This window comes from Gymnoscopelus braueri, assembly GCF_963280865.1.
Source record: "Gymnoscopelus braueri genome assembly, chromosome: 21".
Taxonomy (NCBI): domain Eukaryota; kingdom Metazoa; phylum Chordata; class Actinopteri; order Myctophiformes; family Myctophidae; genus Gymnoscopelus; species Gymnoscopelus braueri.
In genome coordinates, this window is record NC_137623.1 from 19,260,119 (window position 1) to 19,282,627 (window position 22,509).

The 22,509-nt window shown below is 41.9% G+C and overlaps 1 protein-coding gene across 5 annotated transcripts in view; it reads right to left on the reverse strand.

The window, feature by feature from the left end:
• LOC308077636 (SWI/SNF-related matrix-associated actin-dependent regulator of chromatin subfamily D member 3) overlaps positions 1 to 22,509 on the reverse strand; it is a 61,462-nt gene that overhangs the window by 3,180 nt on the left and 35,773 nt on the right. For 2 of the 5 annotated variants that reach the window (XM_080418446.1, XM_080418444.1), the window contains exons 3-10: positions 20,131 to 20,220; positions 18,320 to 18,362; positions 13,472 to 13,594; positions 12,379 to 12,504; positions 7,184 to 7,279; positions 3,449 to 3,550; positions 2,323 to 2,484; positions 612 to 709 (exon numbers count right to left, since the gene is read on the reverse strand). In XM_080418446.1, the coding sequence (XP_080274572.1) occupies positions 612 to 709; positions 2,323 to 2,484; positions 3,449 to 3,550; positions 7,184 to 7,279; positions 12,379 to 12,504; positions 13,472 to 13,594; positions 18,320 to 18,362; positions 20,131 to 20,220 (840 nt within the window). The remainder of the gene's footprint in view (positions 1 to 611; positions 710 to 2,322; positions 2,485 to 3,448; positions 3,551 to 7,183; positions 7,280 to 12,378; positions 12,505 to 13,471; positions 13,595 to 18,319; positions 18,363 to 20,130; positions 20,221 to 22,509) is intronic. The other 3 variants (XM_080418445.1, XM_080418448.1, XM_080418447.1) reach the window with 3 other exon arrangements.

Consider the following 22,509-nt stretch of genomic DNA (forward strand, 5'->3'; position numbering starts at 1 on the left):
AAAAAAGTTTCTGGATAATGGGTAAAAGTCACCGGCAAAAATGAGGGGCCAGTTTTTATAGTTTGTTGCTTATTTATATGCTTGAATACTGTAGCTGTAAATCATTTTTAAAGGTTTCTCTACTGTTGTTTTCAGTGTATACATGCACCATCATATGTGCAAACATACCTGGCTATAAATAGAAATGTGATTATGATTCAGTAGTGACCTGTCCTCGGACCTTTCTGAACAACATGACAAGACACTCTAAGTAGGCCACCCTGCCACCCGGGGTATCAATTTGGCGGAAATATCATGTAACAGATTGGTTTGAGGAAAATAACCAACAATAACAATGTTGAGTGATATTGGATTTTAGAGAGAAAAATGTCTTTTTGATGTAGGCAGACATGAAGACGGCTACTAAATCTGAACATGTCAGAATTTGTCTCTGTGACTTTGGTGCAGGGACGTACAGTATTGACAACCAACATAAGAGTAATATGAAATGCCTCACGGCGGCATCTCACAATCAATACGAAGGGGGGGGGGGGTACCAGACATACAGTGAGTAGACAACACCTTATCACTCAACCTTCACATTACTATGTGCTAGACAGACGGTACGCTACCTGATAATATGGTTAATGACGATGGGGTCAGGGGGCAAAAGAAGGTTGGTGAGGCGTTGAGGGATCTCAGAGAACTTCAGCCGAGGACAGTCAAAAATCTGTAGCAAAGAAACAGAAAAGTCATACATTTAAGGCACGAAACTTTATATACATATAAATAAACTAACAAACAATATAATAACATATAATCTTATCTTTGCATTGCCACAATTTGAATAACATGAACACGTAACTCAGTGTTCATGTGTGAGAATACCACCCAGACAATTATTATTTGGGACTACAAACTTTCCATTGATCCAATAATACCAAATTGCAAAGTAACACAAAAACAGTTTGTGTGACAAACTCTAAATGAGGCTTTAGAAGCACGATACAGTCCATATCTCTGCTGTCGGGCAGAAACCAACTATGCCCAAAATATGAACCTTTCAGGAAATGAAAAAAAATATATATATTTTTTTAAACAACATCAAAGTTGATATGGTGACTTTATACATTGTCAGATACTTGAATGTGTCCTTATATTATCATCACTTTACCCAAATACAGCTCAAGTGGCGTTTGGAGGTTTTTGACCATTAATGTGGAGAGATAGTCGTTTTGTCCATCATTGATTAGAATGACGAAGTCAGACGGAAAAAAAAACGTAATTTGGAGTTGGGTGGTTTGACCGACAGTTTGAGGATCGAATGGAGTTAGGAGGTTTAGCCAGAAGCGCCTTTTTCCTGTCTCAGAGGCAACAGAGATTCGGGGTTGACAGCCAAACATCAAGGACCATCACAGTGAGCACAGGATCGCCCCAGGGCTGTGTCCTGAGCTCCCTGCTGTTCAGTTTGCTGACCCAAGACTGCGCTGCCAAATTTGGCAGTAATCACATCCTCAAGTTCGCCGATCACACAACCGTGGTGGGACTCATTAGTAAGACGGATGAGTCTGCTTACGGGAAGGAGGTGGAACTATTAACATCATGGTGCAGTTCACACAATCTCTCCCTGAATGTGGACAAAACAAAAGAGATTGTGGTCTATTTCAGGAGAGCCAGCAAACGCCATCACACACCGCTGACCATCGGTGGCACCCCTGTGGAAATGGTTAATAATATCAAGTTCCTGGGGGTTTATCTGGTAGACGACCTGATCTCCACCACCAATACCACCACGGCCATCATTAAGAAGGCGCAGCAGAGGCTACAGCCCCTCCGGAGGCTCAAAAAGGCAGGCCTTCATTCTCCTCTCCTCACCACCTTCTATAGGGGCACCATTGAGTCTATCCTAACCTACAGCTTTACTTCCTGGTTTTGGCAGCTGCAAGGCACAAGATAAACATCAGCTGAACCGGGTGGTGAAGACAGCTGGGAGGATCATTGGTGCCGTCCTTGTTGGAGCTCTACACAGAGTGCTGTGCCCGAAGAGCCACCAGCATCATAACGGACCTCCATCACCCTTGCCATGGCCTATTTGCCCTCCTAACCTCTGGGAAGAGGTACATGAGCATTAAGGCCGGAACGAGCTGAATGCGAAACAGCTTCTTCCCGAGTGCAGTGAAGCCTGTCAATGAACTCTACGCAATATTTGTAAGACCCACAAACAGACGTAAAGGATGTTCAATAGCACTGATTTATAAAAAATAAAAAAGTTGAAAAATGGAGATAGTTGGTTACTGCCCGACAGCAATGATATAGTATACAGTGTGTGCTGTTGTTCCATACCTGCTGGAAGTACTTGTCACAGTTGATGTACTCCTTGTCGTGGGAGTCCTGCAGCTTGTTGGTCTTGACGTACTGCCAGAGGGCCTGGATGATGCAGGAGCGGGTCTGGGTGTGGATGCCCAACAGGCGAGCTAGTCGCGGGTCCAGCTTGAACTGGGGTGGCTGTGAATAGGATCAAGATTCAGCAGAGATTACAATCACTAAAACGCTATAATCTCGGCAACCGAGGAATTTATCTCATGGCTACATGCAGTTCAGAAAGCCGCCTACCAGTGACATCATCGTTAGGCGAGAACAATAGAGCACCGAAGTCTGACGTAATTTACACATCCCACCTGGGTCGCGTTTTTTTCCCCCGTTCTGAATTCCCATAGACATGTTTAATAAGAACTGTGCTCCAAAAATATTTATAGTTTGACTGTTATGGATACGAAGCATCAACTGACGGTGAGAAAACGCTAATGTTACTTCCGCCGAATTAGTTACATTTTCGCCAGAAACAGACTGTATCAAATATGAGTGACTGACTATCATAAACGATACAGAGCCACCCCCCTGACAATATCGCTGAGACAGTTTGTTTATTTTTGGACCACAAAAGAAGATATGAGACGATTCTAAGATGACCCAATGCTAAATTACTTCTACGACCCAGGGGATGAACGAGTGACGTCAGGACTACTGTGCTCTATGGCTTCGATTATAGCATGATAACTTTCCAGGAATAGAAAGCCTGCCGTTTCTATTAGCTTGGATTCCCCATCGATGATGTCACTGGTAGGCAGGTTTCTGAACTGTCCACAACCCTCCTCCGAGACACAGACAAAAATGGTACCATATTACAATGAGCATTAGTGATTTTTTTACAAAAAATGTTGATCTACAAGCATTGTGAGCATCTTTGAAACAATTTCGGCTATAATGACATCGTCCCAAAAATCGGGACACCAGGGTTAAAGTGCTGAAGACGGTGCAAAGTGAACACATTATAAAGACATTTGAATAGATTGAATACAATAAACAGAAGAGATAAGACAATAAAATGACAGAGCTGAGAGCTACAACAGAGCTATGACAGTCCGAGAGGCTGTCTCTGTGACTGGCAGTGAGTGTGTGGCGCCCTCACTTGGTAGTCCAGCATCAGCAGCAGGGTGCAGCGCACACTGACATCTCCTGGCCTCTTCACCTGGAAGCCATCCGTCTCCTGGGTGGTCGGGGTGCGGTGCCACTGATGCAACACAGAAAGAGAGGGGACAACCAAAGGTTATTATACTTTTGACTTTTTCATTAGTTTTGATTCTTTATCTTGTTATTTTTACTTCATGTTCTCAATTTCAGTTTGTTTTAATTCGTTTTTTAAAGCGGGTTTTGAGAATACTTTGGTATTTTCTTTAACCTTTTAACCAGATAATCAGTTGTTTGTGCATGGCAACGTCTCTGTGAAGTAAATGAGAACCTGCCTAGTGTATGAAGGAATTAAGATAGCAACGGTTGACGGTGTGTTGTGGTTTCAGTAGAAAGCTATCGCACTGAGAATGACACAATCAGCACAGACATTCTGCAGCCAAAACAAGAGCATGGCTTCTCAAACATGAGAGAGAGCCTGGGCAAACACAACCATTAGCATAACATCAGTCATATGGTTTAAAAGCTCACTGCTTTCAATCCTTATTGGTACATTAAAGAGTGATATATTAGTGATATATTATATGTTTTTTGTTAAAAAGCTGTCTATATTCTGAGTAATCACTGCTATAGAGGGTTTGTTCAATAACAGGGATGTATCCTTGTCCATACAGCTCTTTATAACAAAAAAACATTTCACAACTGCTATTTTTTCTTTCTTTCTTTTTCATCACTTTCACTTATTTATCCTGTTCCCTGTATAAGTTCTCTCGCCTGATTGGATGAAATTGGTAACCCGACCTGAAAATGTAAATTTCTGTTTACCAAAGAGCTGGAGAGATGTGGGGACCCCGGTTACGGAACATTCCATATAGCACTTTTTAAAACCTATTGTACACTAATATATACAGCCCACTTGTGGTGCCGTTATAGTAATGCAAAAATGCAAAAAGAAATTCAGGTGGCATACAGTATAATGATGCATTTAGAATATTTCTGAAACTCCCAAGATGGACTAGTGCAAGTGATCGGAATAGGTACAGCAAAAAAAAACTAAAAACTAAAAACACTTACACCCCTTTAATTGCATTACTATTTAACCACATAAACCATCCCTATATAATACTGTGAGAGAACATGAAGCAAAAACAGCAGAACATTCAAGAATATAGCAAGCTCACAAATGCGTCGCTGAAATGACTTTGCATGCAGTGCGGCAGAACGCGTTGCTCCACCAAATGATTAGGAATCGACTGCACCTCAAGGCAGTGAAAAATGAATTATGATGGGAAATCATTCAAATACCAAAGCCAGTGAATGCCTTGCAAAAGAAAGCACCTTAAATGAAACACCTTTAGAACTTCTAAATCTCAGTACAGAGCTCCTATTCAGTGAACTTCTAATGGGGTGCACTGAAGGGCTGGGACAGCCTTAGTGTAAGAATTTCTATAAACCTTGAAAAACTTTTATGTTTCTGTGGATTTAAAAATCTTAAAAGAAACATCTTTTTTTTTTTCATCTCAGATCACGGACTCGTAACTTTTCAATTTAATCTTGGAACTAGGAGGACATTACTACTTAAATACAGTGATGCAAAGTAACAAAGTACATGTACTCAAGTACTGTACAAATTTTGAGGTATTTTAATTTCTTTAGTATTTACTTTTACTTCTACCCCACTACATCTCAGAGGAAAATATTGTACTATATTTACTCCACTACGATTATATGAAAACTATAGTTACTAGTTACTTTGTAGATTTTGATTATTATTACAAAACACATTAACCACTTCAGCTCTATATATATTTCAGCCATTTGAAAATAGTAGATCTACAAGCTCACAATGCGTCGGGATGCGACGCATTGTGAGCTTGTAGATCGGTTATTTTCAAAATATTTTGTATAAATGTTGAACTTGTGGAATGGGCCATTCTGCACAATGAGTACTTTTACTTTTGGTACTTTAAGTATATTTTGATGCCGATACTTATGTACTTTTACTCAAGTACATTTTGAATACGGGACTTCTACTTGTAGCAGAGTATATCTACATTGCAGTATTGATACTTTTTACTTAAGTAAAAGATGGAAGTACTTCTTCCATCACTGTCTAAATATGAATACATATTGTATCCATGCTAACTTTTTGTGTTTGGGGGTCCGCGACCAAATACATATATTTTGGGGGTCCTTGACATGAAAAAGTTTGAGAACCACTGATATTATAACAACATACGGTTTTCAGAAAACTGTTAGGATTTAGAAGACATTTGTAGATGTGTTCCCGGATGATTGAATGGGTTAAAACTACAGCTGGTGGTGATTGCTAGCTAGGTTATAGGTTAAGGTAAACAAGGTGAATGTGTTCACAGTGCTGTTATCGTGAGATACTGGCACTCGGCCAGTTCACAATGTGAAACTAACTGTGGTGTCATTTCACTGGCATGCTTTGCAATGCCGTGTCAGGCTGATTCATGCAGCACATAAAAAAAACACTGATTATTAATTACTGTTAGCTTTGACCTGGAATAAAATCCTGTCCCAGGTAATTAGTAAAAGAACCATAGATATAAAAGTATAGATCAGGGGTCTTCAATGTTTTTTTCAGGCCAAGGACCCGCTAGCTGAGAGAGAGACGAAGCAGGGACCCCCCACTATATTGTATAAAATTGTGTTGCAGATAAAACCTTTTCATAGATTTAATAGATGGCTTCATAGACTTGTTTGACAGCACTATCATCAGTATGTTAATGTGTATTTTCAGACATTTAACCACTTAAACCGTCAATACTAGTATAGTATACTGATGGCTCTGTACTTGATCTGCTCTTTTTTCCCCTCTACAACAAACCTATTTGCTGCGAGGCGTCGTGAGCTTGTAGATCTGCTATTTTTGGCTGAAGTTCCCCTCAGAATAGGGATGCTAGGGTTCAAATGGTTAATCCTATCGCATAAAGATTTGACGGCCCCCCCTGTAGTAACTCTGAGGACCCCCTAGAGGTCCCGGACCACCTGTTGAAGACCCCTGGAATAGATAGGTTGTAAGCACCCTATTTGTATGTTCACAGTCACCTACTCTCCTGGAGGACCCGATGATGCTTATTGCTATGGATACCATATTAATACCAACACATTTTCATATCTAACAAACACGTCACATGTATGATGTATGACATGCAAGCACAGCATTTTTATGAATGGAAATGTCTGTTTTATACATGTATTTACTATGTAAAGAACAATCCAGTCATTCAGATGTGAATGTTACCCAAACATGCTGACATATAAAATTCCACATTTTTCACAATGTTTCAAAACAGTTCCCAAAAAACTGATAAATATTGTATTGTATTGTTTGATTATAAGATCATTATTTTAATGTTTTGTTTAATTTGCAGCTGAATGAATAGATTAGCTAAAACAGGCAAACAAGGTGGAGTATATCGTCTCTTTCGGGTGGAAAACTCACTTGTCCAAAACTGTTACTTTTCAGGATTCAAATAAAAAAATAACAAAGCTTCGCGCCACGTTTCGAGCTTGCGGATCTGCTACTTTTGATGCTTTTGTGTGACGCTGTAGTATGATCAAGTAGGGCGTTAATTTACGAAAAAACACAAAAAGTTAAAACATGGAGATAAGAGGTTTCTGCCCAACAGCGACGATATATCCACAGTACTACTACAAGTGTCTTTCTGTGTTCAAAGAGAAAGACAGCGTGGGTGTAGGATGGTACCTCTACCAGGTGGTTGTCAGGACCGTACAGGTCCTTGTCCAGCTCTATCACCAAGCTCTTGAAGAACGAAGAGAACTTCCTCTTCTGTTTCCCAGGCTGTGGAGAGGACAGGGCAGGAGAGAGAGAGAGAGAGAGAGAGAGAGAGCGAGAGATGTTAAGTAGATTTTCCAGTTAAGCGTACATGTGTGTACACATCTATTTGGGTGCGGACCAACCATCTGAAAAGGTTTTGTGCCAGGGACCCCCAGAAGAGAAGATTTGTTTAAAAAAAAAATATTTATTCAACACTGTCAAAAAAATAGCAGATGTACGAGCTCGGCTCTGAGCTTGCATATCTGCAATTTTCGAATAACCAACGTTTACAATATGGATAAACGGGTTCAAATGATGATGGTGTATTTTGCTGGGGATCCCCTGGAACCCCCTGAAGGACCCCTGGGGGTCTCCGGACCCCACTTTGAGAACGACTGACATATAGCTGTACACACGTGCCCATAATATAACATCGAAAATGCAACAAAAAGTAAAGTCCAATTTCCCAGTTATGGTAGTGCTGAACAATGTGGTGGAAAAAAACTATTACCACAATATTTATGGAGCAGGGGCGACGATGGCTGAGTGGTTAAGGCGCATACCACATAGGCTCTGGTGCCTGACAGCGAGTCGCGGGTTTGAATTCCCGAGCCCGGCGGACCTTTGCTGCGTGTCACTCCCTGACTGCATGTCTCGCCAACAGACTGTTGCCTCCCACAATTTTCAAATGCTTCCGTCATACAGTCTGGAGCAACGGAAGCTCTGAAAGTGATCAGAGGATAAAGCGGATGTGACGCCTCCTCCCCGCTTCCGTTTCGTCTTTACAGTCGTGCAAATATGTCCTAATATAAATAAAAAAATACCGAAGCATAAAAGAGCTTGGAGGTGTAGTTCCAGACTCTATATAGCATTCAGGAGGTGTAGTTCATACTCTATATAGCATATGGAGATTGTGGAATAGTTGTCTGGCTACGCGTAGTCTGGGAGGCATTGCGTCGGAGCTTGGACAGCAGGGGCGCGGCCACTGCGTTGTGATTCAAATCAACAGCCAATGAAGAAAAGGGGGCGGGATCCACATGCACTGGGTGTTGCATCTAAATAGGATCGACGGGAAGCAATTTCCCCTTGAGAAATTGCGGCCGCCATTGTTGTGTACTGCTGTTTGCCTCTTGTCGGACTTTTTAGACGAATTGCACAGCTCTCAGACCGGTAAGAGGCGTGTCCGCTCAGATTCTGAGCGTAAATTACATCCCGCCCACAAATACCAGGGCTCTGGCCCAGAAGTTCCTCACCGAGCTGGCGAAAACTTCTGGGAACTCAGATTAGGCTACGCGAGACTACTCCCTGCCTCTCTCTCTCCCCGTTTCCTGTCTCTCTTCAGTGTGAAGTTTGTGAACTATCAATAAAGGTAGAAAAAGTTGTTACAACAATTGTTATGTATCCCTACATAGGTCAAAGATACACTGAAAGTCATAATATTTTGATGTAGAACATATCTCAATAGAGCATTTGTTTTTCTTTCCATATTCAATAAATCATCAGTTTATCAGATGACTCAATAGGACAGCAAAGGATGAATGAAGTGAATGAAAAAGTGCACAGTTGCTGTTGTTCAGGCCATGGCAACATTTCTCATTAAGCAGTGGTGTAAAGTAAGATGCAATGCATTGTGAGCTTGTAGATATTTTCAAAATATTTTTTATACATTTTGAACTTGACATTTTGCATAACGAGTACTATCAACTCTTGGTACTTTAAGTACATTTTGATCCCAATACTTTTGTACTTTTACTCAAGTAAATTTTGAATTCCGGACTTTTATTTCTACATTGCAGTATTGATACTTTTACTTGAGTAAAACATGTGAGTACTTCTTCCACCACTGTCGTTAAGTAACCCCAGGGGACCAATGAGCTCAGAGACCAAGGAAAAAGACAAGACATTCTCAGGGTCCACTTCCTTAAGAGCTCGACAGGAAATATTTGTGGTTTCTGTGAAACCTAAACGCCTCCAACCACCGTGGTGGGCTGGCCTGGCGGGAGGATGGCTTTGGGGCTACCAGTCCCGTGAGCATCGGGAGCATCGTTCCAAGGACCCTCAAATTGATATATATTTGGCCCGCGGACCCCCAACTGAAATTGTTTTGTGCCAGGGACCTCCAGAAGCAAAGATTTGAGTAAAAAAAAATTGCTTTAGAAATATATATATTCAAAGATTTGCACAAATCTTCCTACAAGCTCATAGCGGGCACGAAGTGACGCGCTATGATCTTGTATATCTGCTATTTTTGAATAGCCAAAGTATAAAAGAATGGTTAAAGTGGTTAAAATGGTCCCTGGCCAATGCCTTAAGAGCTACAAGCTACACCAGAAATATTTGTGGTCTGTTGAAACCTAAACGCCTCCAACCACCGTGGGCTGTCTGGCGGGATGGCTCTGAGGCAGTCCATGAACATCGGGAGCATTTGAAGTCAGTCTTACTGTGCTAGACAAACGCTACCAGGACCAATCCAAAGCCTTTCACCCCCGTGCTGCACTGTATGAACCAGTGATTCTCAACCTGTGGAGACTCGGGACCCCCCGGGGGGTTCCCCAAATGAATTTGGGGAGGTCCCCAGATGATTTGCTTAATGTGCAACATTATTGTTTTCTCACTCAACAGTAAACAAACCAACACGCAGTCTACAAGTGTATAAGTGTATACAGGGTATCTGCACATTTCTAAAGTGACAATTTAAGGATATTCAAATATTACGTAAGAAAGAGGCAAACATTGTGAAAATAGCCGATCTACAAGATCGGCTATTTTCACAATGTTTATCTGTGGAATCCCTAGTTCACTCCAATGTGATTATTTTGGGGGTTTGCGGCCTGAAAAGTTTGGTAACCCTTGGTATAAACAACGTTACTCAACAGACGTCAGTCATTCCGTTTCATTTAGTTGCAGGAGCTTTCCTCCCTCTCTGAAGTGGTCTCACCATAGCCATGTGTTGGAGCTCTACAGTGCTACCAACCACACAGGACTGGAGGCCAAATACAACTCAGAGAAGCTCCGACATCAAACGGCAGCAATTTTTTTATACTGAGTGGAAGGATTATGACCTCAGATACTTTTCAGGAGGCAATTATACCAATAAACAGGATGTGAGGTAACTACTTAGGGTTTTAGAGTGCATATTATATTTCATTAAATTACATTATATATTACTGTATATAATATTATTATGCAAGCAGAAAATCAATAGATTATCAGCTTGCTGGTGTTGCCGGGGTCAAAGTGACGGGGTTAAAGCATGACTGTTAATAAATAAACTAAATTAACTAAACTAAACTTGCCCCGAGTGAGGGGAGTAATTAAAGGACAGAGAGGGTGACCAATCAATGCACGCTAAAGTGCCACAGTCCTTCAGCAGCCTTGAACACAGCATGTCAAACAAAGACATAGTAGATAATAGACTAAAATCGGTTATCAAAAACAAGGCTGCGGTGGATGGTGTGGTAGAACTCACTGCTGAGGAAAAACAATGCACTTCATCCGGGCACAAAGCAACCAAAACAGAGTAGGAAAACAGCTACTGTAGCGACCTTCAACAGTTCACAATATGGCTGCGTACCATAGGTTCATAGGTTAATTCATTCTCAGAGGTTCATAGGTTACACACTGTATTTTCCAGTTATTAAACTGGCCCGGGGCGCAGTCCAAAGAAAGAGAAAAGAAAGAGACAAGAGAAAAACATAGGAAAAGACAAAGACTAGATTAGGACAACAAGAACTCAGTCACACTGTCATTCAGTCATAGCAGGAGGGAGTGGAAACTAAACACACACACACACACACACACACACACACACACACACACACACACACACACACACACACACACACCCCACAAAAACACAAAACAACAAGCGAAACATCAAGGACAAGGAGCGCCAGCCAGCAGCACCTGCTGCGTTCTCAGCCAACTCCCTCACTGTTGGCAAATCTACGCAGGACTCTCTCAGGACCACCATTTTGTTCACCATGGCAGTTCCTCCATGACAATAATGTTTATCTGTTCATTAGATTAAAGTGTTTTTGTCTTCGTAAATGAATTAGGTTATGGGTTTGGAATTCATTGTTGCATTCATAGCTGCATTCATAGTTGCATTCATTGTTGCATTCATAGCTGTATTCATAGTTGCATTCATTGTTGCATTCATTGTTGGATTAACCAAGCCCCAAGAACTACGGTAGAACAGTGAAGCGGCCAAGCCTGGTGGTCAAATCTGAGAATGCACTTAAAATGCTAAATGCTACCCGTTTTGTGCGCATGCTCACGACGCGTCACGACCCATGGATCCATTCCATTGGTTCATATTGGTTCCACATTGGTTCCTATTCTTACTTCCGGGTGCTTCAAAACACCACTGAGCACTTTAATAGAAATGAATAGCTGGGGGGCGGGGCAATCCGCCCTCTAGATATATTATAACTCTATGGGATTAACCCATTAAGACCTGAGTCAGATTCTACAAATGCTTTCTAAATCCTGACAGTTTTCAGATTTTTTTTGCTATATAAGTATATATAGCTAAAATCTAAAATGACACAGATGCTTTCCCGATTTCAATGGGCTAATCGACCTCAGGCAACAACAAAAGTCTGGGTGATAATAATTATAATATAATATAATATAATATAATATAAAAAAGAGGAAAGGTATGACAACTGAGGGTTATCAAGTCACACATCTCATCCATTCCCCCTATTTGTCTCATGTGCCATTCATTTGTATAAAATGATTTTAAAAATGTATATTTTATGTGCTGCAGAAGCTATTCTAGCAGCACCATGTAAGCTTTTTGTAATAAATAAAATGTAATTTTGTCCAATCTGTATGGTGGAGTATGTTGACACGATCCTGTTTCTGGTTTGACACAAATGTTGACCTGAAGATCGAGATTCAATTCATCCCCAGGGCAAGCAGGCAGGCTCTATTAGCTCAAAGGTAAAAATGTCAGCACTTGCGCAGAGACCCGGGGTCAAATCCGGGGTAGAAGAGGAAAGTGCTGCTTTAAGTCAACTTTTTGTTTATTCACAAAAGGTTTTAAAAAAGCAACTAAAATGTACTGCAGTGTGTGCAGCTGTAGTCGTATTATTTCACGAAAGACAACAACTCACGTCATCGAGCAACTTCCCCTCTACGCGCAATTCCCATGATGCAATGCTGCCGTCTGAGTCGTCTGCGTCGGGTTTGGCGGGGTTGAAGGTGTTGGAGATGTACAGCCTCAGTTTACGTTTCTGCTGCTGACACAACGACAAGCAACACATGCACACAATTAGATTCAATTCAAAGGAGCTTTATTGGCATGAGAAAACATACGTTTACATTGCCAAAGCAAGTGTCAAAACATGATGAAAGCAATTTAAGAAAAACATGGGGAAAGTATGTACAGTTGGAGGGGGTACAGTATTGTGTTAAACAGAGCTATGTCATATTGCAACGTTATATATATATATGTTGGCAAGGACAAGGGTACCATTTAAAGCTTTTTGAAACAATTAGCAGAAATCAATTCAAGATTTTGATGTCAATTTTGGGACAATTAGCAGCATTTTCCCCAAAACTGTTTAAGTAGTGTACAAAAAGCCTCAGATTTCAAGTGTGTTTAACTGCGCAACACCATTGCACAGTGGTCAGACACCCGCGTGAGCGCACGCGCGCACACACACACACACACACCCCCACACACACACCCCCCCCACACACACACACACACAGTCAGTAATATAGAGTACAGAAGTCCTGACGTCACTCGTTCATCCCCTGGGTCGTGGAAGTAATTTCTCTATAGAGAATAACATTGTGGTCCAAAAATAAACAAACTGTCTCGCCGATATTGTCAGGGAGGAGGCTCTGTATCGTTTATGATAGTCAGTCACTCATATTTGATACAGTCTGTTTCTGGGGAAAATTTTACTAATTTGGCGGAAGTGAACATGCTTCATATCCATATGAGTCAAACCGCCGGGATCATTTGCTTATTTTTAGAATACAGTTCTTATTTGACGCGATATTAAACACGTCTATGGGAATTCAGAATGGGGGGAAAAAAACGCGACCCAGGTAGGATGCGTAAATTACGTCAGACTTTGGTGCTTTATATATTGTTTTACTTCTCAAAAATAGATTAAATCGTATTTTAGAACGAAACCCTTTCGTTCATATGTACATGTAATCGGATCATTCTAGACTACATGTGAGTCGGGATACCTTCATTGGTCTTTTCAGAGCTTCCTGGATGTCCACACGTTTGCGCATGATGGTCTGGTCCAGTTTACGCTCGAAGGCCAGTAGGTCCATGTAGGCCTGGGACTCGGGGACCAGCTCACGGATCTGGGAGGAGGGGAGACAAGAAAGAAACGCACTTTAGCGGCTCGGCTCCTAGAGTTGATCCGATACCAGTATCGGAAAAGCTGCCGATAATACTGCCTAAAATACTGGTATCGGTATGCCAGTCTATGCCGTTCCGATACCACATAATCATATATCACATGATGATATTTCTTTACAGTAATATTTTGAATGAATCGACCGACACGCAAGTTGTGGGCATCGGAATCGGTATCGGGAAGGAAAAAAGGGTATTGGTACATCTCTATCGGCTCCCATTGACATTTTTTTTAATTCAGATCTTAGCGCCGCAGACAATCAATAATATGTGGAGTTCATGATCAAGTTCAGAAGGAGCAGCAGAGATTCTCTTAGTGTCTCTTTCCTCCTCATGAATATTACATCTCCCTTCTCCTCCAGTAATATCAAATAAAGCTCAACGTAGCGGGGGTGGTATATACTATGCACAATGTTGTATCGGGTCATGGAACGATTTCACCCCACTGCATCAGAGCTGATTCAGGACCAGTGCCCTATGCCTCATTCTTCTCCGTCATGTTTGCTATTATTTAAAGTGATATGTTTTGGTTACAACAAAAAGTTTTTTGTTAAAAGGTTAAAGCACTATATTCTGATTTGCTATCCACAAGTTTCCTAGGGCGGTGAGGGCATCACTTCCTGTCGATTTCATTGGATGTCATTGGATTTGATTGGATTTGATTGAATCAAATCGACAGGAAGTGATGCCCACAACGCCCTAGGAAACTTATGGATAGAGTGTTTGTTCAGTCACAGTGGTCTCCCTGTCTCTCCATATCTCTTTAATAAACAGAAAGGTAGGTGACACAATGTCAGCCAATCAGGAGAGAGTACCCGTTTATCAGCTTCATTTTTTTGTGTTCCAGTTCCAATTTTGTCTGCTCATTTCTGTCATTACTTCCAATTTCACTTGTTTAATCTATATCCTGACTGAGTTCTCTATCCTGATTGGATAGAAATGGTATCCCGACCTGAAAAAGAGCTGGAGAGACATGGAGACTCCTGTTACTTAACAAACACTCTATAGCAATGAGGTCCATCAGAATATAGAGCTAGTTTGCATGTTCTCCCCGTGTCTCCTAGGGTAGTTAATACCCTCACAAAAACATGCAGTAATCCTGGTCTCTATACTGCCTCCCCCTGGTCAGCCAGGGCGCCTGATGGAAGGGAAAGGAACTGGTTGGAATAACGTGCTCCTTCCACGCGCTACGTCTAACCAGGGAATCTCCCCCCAGTCGGGTGATAAGAAGCGGCCTGCTTGCTCCTCATGCATTGAAGGAGGCATGAGCTTCAGGAGAGTAGCGCCAAGGATTACATAGGAAATTGGCACTGGGTGAAAAAATATGGGTTACAAAATCGTGGGATAAAAATTATAAGAAGTAAAAAAGAAAAAAAAAAGAAAAAAAAAGAATATAGAGCTATTTAACACCAAAAAATACCACTTACCCTACCTTTAAGAATATCAGTCTAGTAGCGCAAAAAACACACGTCGGTGACTGGGATAATATGTTTTCCTTTGCAGATGCTCCTACTGTACCAACACACATTCAATATGTATGCACTTCAGAGCAGTCAGGGCAGCCATTTGCCGTTCCCCTGGTGCATGTATGGGTTCAGCGTCTTGCCTCGAGGATATTGAAATATAGATGAACACCAGCTACTGGTTTACTGTCTGGGATCAAACAATATGTGGGTCTGTTTCTCTAAACACCAAGCTACCCCTGCTGCTGCTACATGGGCCTACTTGTGTTTGTAAGGAAAGTAGGCTAATGCTACTCATGCTAATTATATATGAAAATACCATTGTAATTACAGATAATAATAATAATAATAATAATAATAATAATAATAATAATAAGGGTAATAAGGGTAATAATAATAATAATAATAATAATAAATCTCACATATTCCTAGTGCAGCCATATTGTCACTGTCGGGTGGAAACCCCAAAACTGTTACTGTTCAGGATTCAAATTAGCAGATCTACAAGCTCGATCTACAAGATCGACAAGATACGTCGTAAGCTTGTCGATCTGCCATTCTCAGCGAAAGCTTTCCCCACATTACGGATGCTGGAGTTTCAGTGGTTAAGGCGCTCACATCAAGACATGTTGCCTGCTGTCCGTTGCTGTTTGCTAATAGTAAATACAGTAGTACACGATTATGTCCATTGTATATGCTATAAAGCTAATAGGTCCTATAAGACCATAATAATGAAATCATACTGCTTCATACTGCATTTACGCATTTTGATGTTTGAGAGGATCATCTCTGTGCCAGGCCTTTATAGTGCACAGGCTTTGATTCTGAGTTTGAGGAAAAACAAGTAAGTAGGTGTTTCAATGTGTTCTGTGTACTGGTCCTTGACACTGAAGCGTCTTTGTGAGAAGAGTATATACAGGCTGACATGGTGAAGTGTTTACATGTTTGTATGAATGAAAGGTTTTTGTTTTTTTGTTTAGAGTACCTGGCTGATAAGGGCACAAGCTCTTTTATAATGGGTTTCATGAACAATTAGAGTTGAGAGTTAGAGCATCATGCCTTTCAGACCGGAACGCTATTGAGTGATGGATGAGACAAAACAACTTTTACACAACGGTGTAAAAGCTAATGGATGAGATGGAGAATTCTTTCTTTGGTGTGATGTGGAGTACCTTTGCGCCACAAAATAAATAAAATAATAAATTTACCATTTAACCAACCAGTTACACATTTTCTTCTTTCCGGTTAAACGATATATTGTGAATATATATATTTTTTTATAAAGTTTACTGCATCAGATTACTTATCTTAAGCAAGTTTATTGTCTCTGCAACTTAATTTGAATACCACACTGAAATTAATGTAAACCAATGGTTTCCATTCATTTAAATTAACAGACATTTTGGTTTACGTTCATTTCCATTCCAAGACCAAGAGCTGTAAAACGACCAGAAGTTATTTACAGTGCAGGGGTCTTCAACGTTTTTCAGGCTAAGGACCCCTTATCTGGTAGAGAGATGAAGCAGGGACCCCCACTACATATTGTATAAAATTGTGTTGCAGATTAAACATTTCATAGATTTCATAGCGTCATATACTTTTGCGCTGCAACGCGCTCTAAACTTGTCGATCGGCTATTTTCAGCAATAGCTTTCCCCACAATAACAGAAAAGACACTAGCATAGAACCCTGAGGGACTGACATAAACCATATGGGGTTTAAGTGGTTAAATTAATCCATTCAATCCGGGAAGGCATCAGTGTCATTTTAGATTTCTTTGGCTATTCAAAAATAGCAGATATACAAGCTCATAGCGTGGCTATGAGCTTGTAGATCTCATAACAGCTATTTTTTTTTATCTTGAAATTTTAATTTTTGAAAATTCCCTGGAACAAAACATTTTGAGATGGGGGTCTGCGGCCAAATACATATCTAAAAATGGTTTCTAAATCCTAACAGTATGTTGCTATATCAGTGGTGCTCCAACTTTTCCATGTCAAGGACCCCCAAAATGATATGCATTTGGCCGCGGACCCCCAGCTCAAAATATGCTGTTCCAGGGACCCCGAGAAGCACAGATCGGAGTAAAAAATGTTCAAAGTAAGATTTGCTCAAATTTTCCACGATTTTTCTAAAAAATGCCAAATAAATCTTAAGATGACACAGATGCGTTCTCGGTCTTAATGGACTAAGGGAGGGCTGGTGAGGGTAAGAAGAGGGAAAAAAGATGAAACCAGGCTTGGGTCCAGCAGCCATTTCCATACTGACAGTATCCTCAGAGTATCGAGCCCTGCTTACCAAACTGGGCACACACTCACAAAGCAGCTCTCAACCCGCTCTACTACCTCTGGCTGCTCTTTGCTTTGCACCTTTTCATTTCTCTCTCTCACTCTCTCTCTCTGTGCCGTTCAACTGCTTGTTCTCTCTGTCTCAGGGTCTCCCCTCATTGTTCCATGCCATTCCAACCTCTATCTTCATCTTAGCAGCAGCCTTTCATCAGGGCTGAGGTGCCGGGCAGACATTCCCTTGTCCCTGAGTCATTGTGGAGTCAGTGGCGCCTCAGCCCTTGCCTGCCTGCCTGCTATCATCTCCTCGTCTGGGTCGTGTTAGGGGGGATAAGACCCGAAAACACCAGACACCCGCGGAATCAAAGGGCTCCGCGGTTTGCAAAAAAACCACAGCCTCAGTATGTGAACACCACTCCCTCCACCTCCCCGTGCTGCATGGCCATGACATGGTGTGGCATAGGGGTAAAGAACAAAAGAGAGTAAAAGATTTCAGACTGCGACTAAGGAATGGTCCACAACCTCACCTGTAGCGATGTGCCGATGATGGCATTGCTCCCTGGTGATCTGAGCTTATAAGGCTGGCTTTAAACAAAGCCCCGCTGACTGCCCCCATTCCCCTTTAGAATAAATCAGTAGCCCCTGTTCCCAAACAACAGCGAGATGCAAGAAAGAAGCAAAGAGAACAACAACAAAAAAAACGCAAACCAAAAACCATCTATTTAGTCGGGGCATCTTACTCCTCTCTCATTTGTAAACAGCAAAAAGCGTAAATCATCTGGCCTTCTGCGCTTTCCCACCGACCGACCCCAGGAGATCACAACAAGACCCTGATTTTCTGCTCGACATGCAACAGATCACCAAAAAAACATAAATACAAGAAACGAAACAGAAAACAGAAATGTACAAATAGGCGTCTCACCCTTTGTGGAAGAATCTTGTCTGCCATTTTCCTTCTCTTAGCACTAAAGACAGAGAGAGAGAGGGAGAGAAAGAGAGAGAGGGGGGCAGAAAGACAAGAGAGAAAGAGGAAAAAGAGAGCATGTTACTATGGTGACTGATAGCGTAGCACCCAGGCCATCTGCTAAAATGCTGGGCCATATCCAGCATCCGAGCAGTCCCAGCTGTGTGTGTGTGTGTGTGTGTGTGTGTGTGTGTGTGTGTGTGTGTGTATATGTGTGTGTGTGTGTGTGTGTGTGTGTGTGTGTGTGTGTGTGTGTGTGTGTGTGTGTGTGTTCGCGCATGTATGTGTGTTCTAAAATGCGGTGGTGTCCCACCTGGAGAGCAAATACCTATAACATCCAAGAAACTGTCACATCACACATCTCATGCCCAACATATATTCAACCACACACACACACACACACACACACACACACACACACACACACACACACACACACACACACACACACACACACACACACACACACACACACACACACACACACACACACACACACACACACACACACACACACACACACACACACACACACACACACACACACTCGTACACAGGAGGACTCAGAGTCGCCCAGGGCCATTGCAGCAGCCAGGACTGGGTGAGTGAGTGATAGCTTCCAGTTTTTATTACCTCTCTGGAAAGCGGTGTGTTGATTTTCATTCACGAATGCCAAGCTGCATGTCCTGTGAGGATATACCGTTTGTCTATTCATATCGTGTATACGTGATGTCATACTTACCACGGAGAGACTGAGGAGTGACAGGGGGGCAAATAACAGACACTTTTGTGCCCGGGGTGACAGCATGTGTCTTTGTGAGAATTGTCTCACTCGGTGGTTGTTATTTCAATACCGTTTAAAAAGTGAAAAGAAAGCGCTGCAGGGATCTATGGCTCAATAGACAGGTGCTCTTTGGTGACACAGGTAAGAACATATGACCAAAACAGTTTTTCAAAGGGTCTGGAGACCCTGATGAAGACCTTTTAGGTCGATACACGTTGGTCATATTGTTTCCTTGTTCAAAATGAATCAGATTTTTTTCATCAAATACGGAGTGCCTTGGATTTCTTTCCTTTGCAAGTCTGCAGTCCATACCACTTGGGAGTTAAGCAGTACTTATTTGAAAAACTTTTTTGGTCATAACTTCAATTCTGTATTTCCCTTCAACGTTCCCTTTGGAAACAAAACTTGACAGATCCATTAGAATAAAAACATCAGTGGCAAAAAAAGAAGAAGTTATGTCTGTAAAAGTGTAAAATAACTTGAGTTGAGTTCATGCAAATGTTCTACCCGGCTACCTATCTACAGTATCTACTGATCACACCAAGATGCTAGAGAGAGATCATTCAACAACAGGGCACTTCAAGGCTCTATTAAGTGGTTACAGCAGCATGCCAAATAGTGACACACACACCTACTCTATAGGGCAAGAAAGGAGTTGGGTTACATTTCAAATGAAAAGACAAAATGGGTCGAACCCCTGTCAAGAAAACAAACATCTACCAGTTCCAAGGTTTTGAGAAAAGGGTAATGGTTGTAGAATAGTTTTTTTCCATCATGCCATGCTCCAGTCCAAAGCATGCACTGGCACAAATTGTATGTCTCTTTAAGGAAAACGTTCAGGGTTTAGGACCTAAACAAAGCTCTGTAAACATTATGTACTCGAGCAATTTAGGGGAGTGCTGGGGCTCAGGTGACAAAAAGGGGCCAAAGGGCGAGAGTAGTCAAACGTATGAAAACTGACACATGCAGCAGAATAAACTCCTACTTTGATCCGAGCGTGGGATCTGATTGGGGCTCTCTCATGTCCATCTGCCTCGCCGGCATCTCATTGGCTCCGGGGAATCCCACGGGCTTCCTATGAATTGATGAGGATTTGAAGGTTCTGCGATTAGAGCTGTGGCGATACACAACACCCAACGGGCAGCAAGTACCATGTCAGAGGAGTGTGCACATGAGTTGCCTTTATGTCTGTCTGTCTGTGTCTGTGTGCTTGTGCGTGTGCGTGTGCGTGTGCGTGTGCGTGTGCGTGCGTGTGCGTGTGCGTGTTTGTGTGGAGGAGACGATGCTTCCTCTATCAGTGATCTGTATCCTGAAACACTTGTTGTTGTTGATGTGTGTGTGTGTGTGTGTGTGTGTGTGTGTGTGTGTGTGTGTGTGTGTGTGTGTGTGTGTGTGTGTGTGTGTGTGTGTGTGTGTGTGTGTGTGTGTGTGTGTGTTCAAGGTTCAAGGTTCTCTTTATTTGGCATTTACATGCTTGCACATGAAACGAAAATCGTACTCAGGACCAGCAGTGTGTGTGTGTGTGTGTGAAAGCAGGGTGTGTATCTGTGTCCATGCACCAACACCGAAAGGAGAGAGAGAGAGAAGCGCCTGCAGACGTGGAACTGATTCTGAGGGACACGTTGTAGACATTCAACAGGTTTCTCAGAGAAAACCAAAATAATCATGCTTCTCACACACAGAGACAGACGACACAAATGATAATGGGAACAGTGTGAGTTTGTGGAACCACAGACAAACACATAGCAGAGTGCGGGAAGACCCAGAAAAGCTGTGCGCACGTGGTGTTTGGAATCAGTTTCCTCCTAGATTAATTAAAATGATATGCAATTATTGCAAGTTTACTTGAGTAAAAGTACAAATGTATTGCCATCAAATTATACAGAATGTCCCATTTCACAAGTTTACATGTATAGAAATCATTTGAAAACAGACAAAGTATATATCGGGATGAAGAGGTTAATGTGTGTTCTGTAATAATAATACAAATCTACCATACAGATTGGACAAAATTAAAAGAGAGCTACATAGTGCCGCTTTAATAGGTTGAAACGCATTGGTGTGTTTTTAACTTTCAAGACATAATGTATTATAAAGGCTTTTTAAAATCTGTTAGCCTCCTCGTGCCTTAGATGTTTTTTCAATAACTTTGCAGTGTTGTGTATTTTTCTTAAACATCTCTGACCGCGGCTGCGATATAATCCAAAACTATCTAATGCGACTTCATGCAAATTTTAAAACGCGGGAACGCGAAGCAGCCTATTTTTAGTGGCAGCCGCAGCCAGGGGTTGGTGGAGGACAGACAGCGCTGGCTCTGCAAAGAGAAGAGAGTTGGGCCGCAGAGCAGACGGCTTCAATGACACCGCAATCACAGGTGGCCTGCTGGACTCACTCGGCAGTTGGCTAGGGGTACGAGCAGGACGATCGAGCGCGCAGGGGGCCGGGGGGGGGGGGTGTACTGGCGGAGGGTGGGGGGCAACTGCCTGGCTGCCAGAGGACACATACACCTCAAAAGTTGAGAGAGAGAGAGAGAGAGAGAGAGAGAGAGAGAGAGAGAGAGAGAGAGAGAGAGAGAGAGTCACCTGGATGTGTCACCCTGGACACATTGATCAGGCCTGACGAAAGACAGCCAGCCTGCCTACCCTGCCAGGGTTGCCATGTCTGCTTATTAAGTTATTATAAGCGACTTTGGGCTTGTTTTTCTGTAAAGTTGCTTGTTGCTTGTCCTAGCCTTGACGACCTTGCAGGCTTATGCAGAGGCTAAAATGTAATTTAGATGGGATGTTATGTAGACAGATGCCAGGTTCATCTGTAGACCTGGCATCCTATACAGTAGTGTGTACAGTTTCAATGTAGAGATTTTTTTTTTTTTAATATTATACTGATGGTAGGTTCTTGGTTTACCTATGATCCTAGATGACTATTTCTATGCATTTGATGTATTACCTCGTGTTTACCTTGCTGTAAATGGCTTTGAATTAAAGGTCGTTACACACCAGCGATTATGCAAATATACGCAAAATTCGGACTCGTTCCGAATAATTAAAAGACGCTTTTTCGCTTCGCTTTTCGCTTTTTCGCTCCATGGAAGCTTGCATTGACTTTATAAGGTTTTTTAAAAAAACATATTATTCGCATGAAAAAATCGCCCCCGGTGTGTAAGGAGCTTAAGAGCATCTGCTAAATGCCTAAATTGTAAATATTGGTAGTTGCGGGTTGCGGGTATTTTTTTGGGGCTTGTTTCTAAAGTGTAGTTGCTTATTTGGGCTTGCTTCCCAATTTTGTATAATTATTATTTAAACCAGTGGTTCTCAAATATTTTCATATCATGGACCCCCAAATTAATCATGTATTTGTCTCGCCC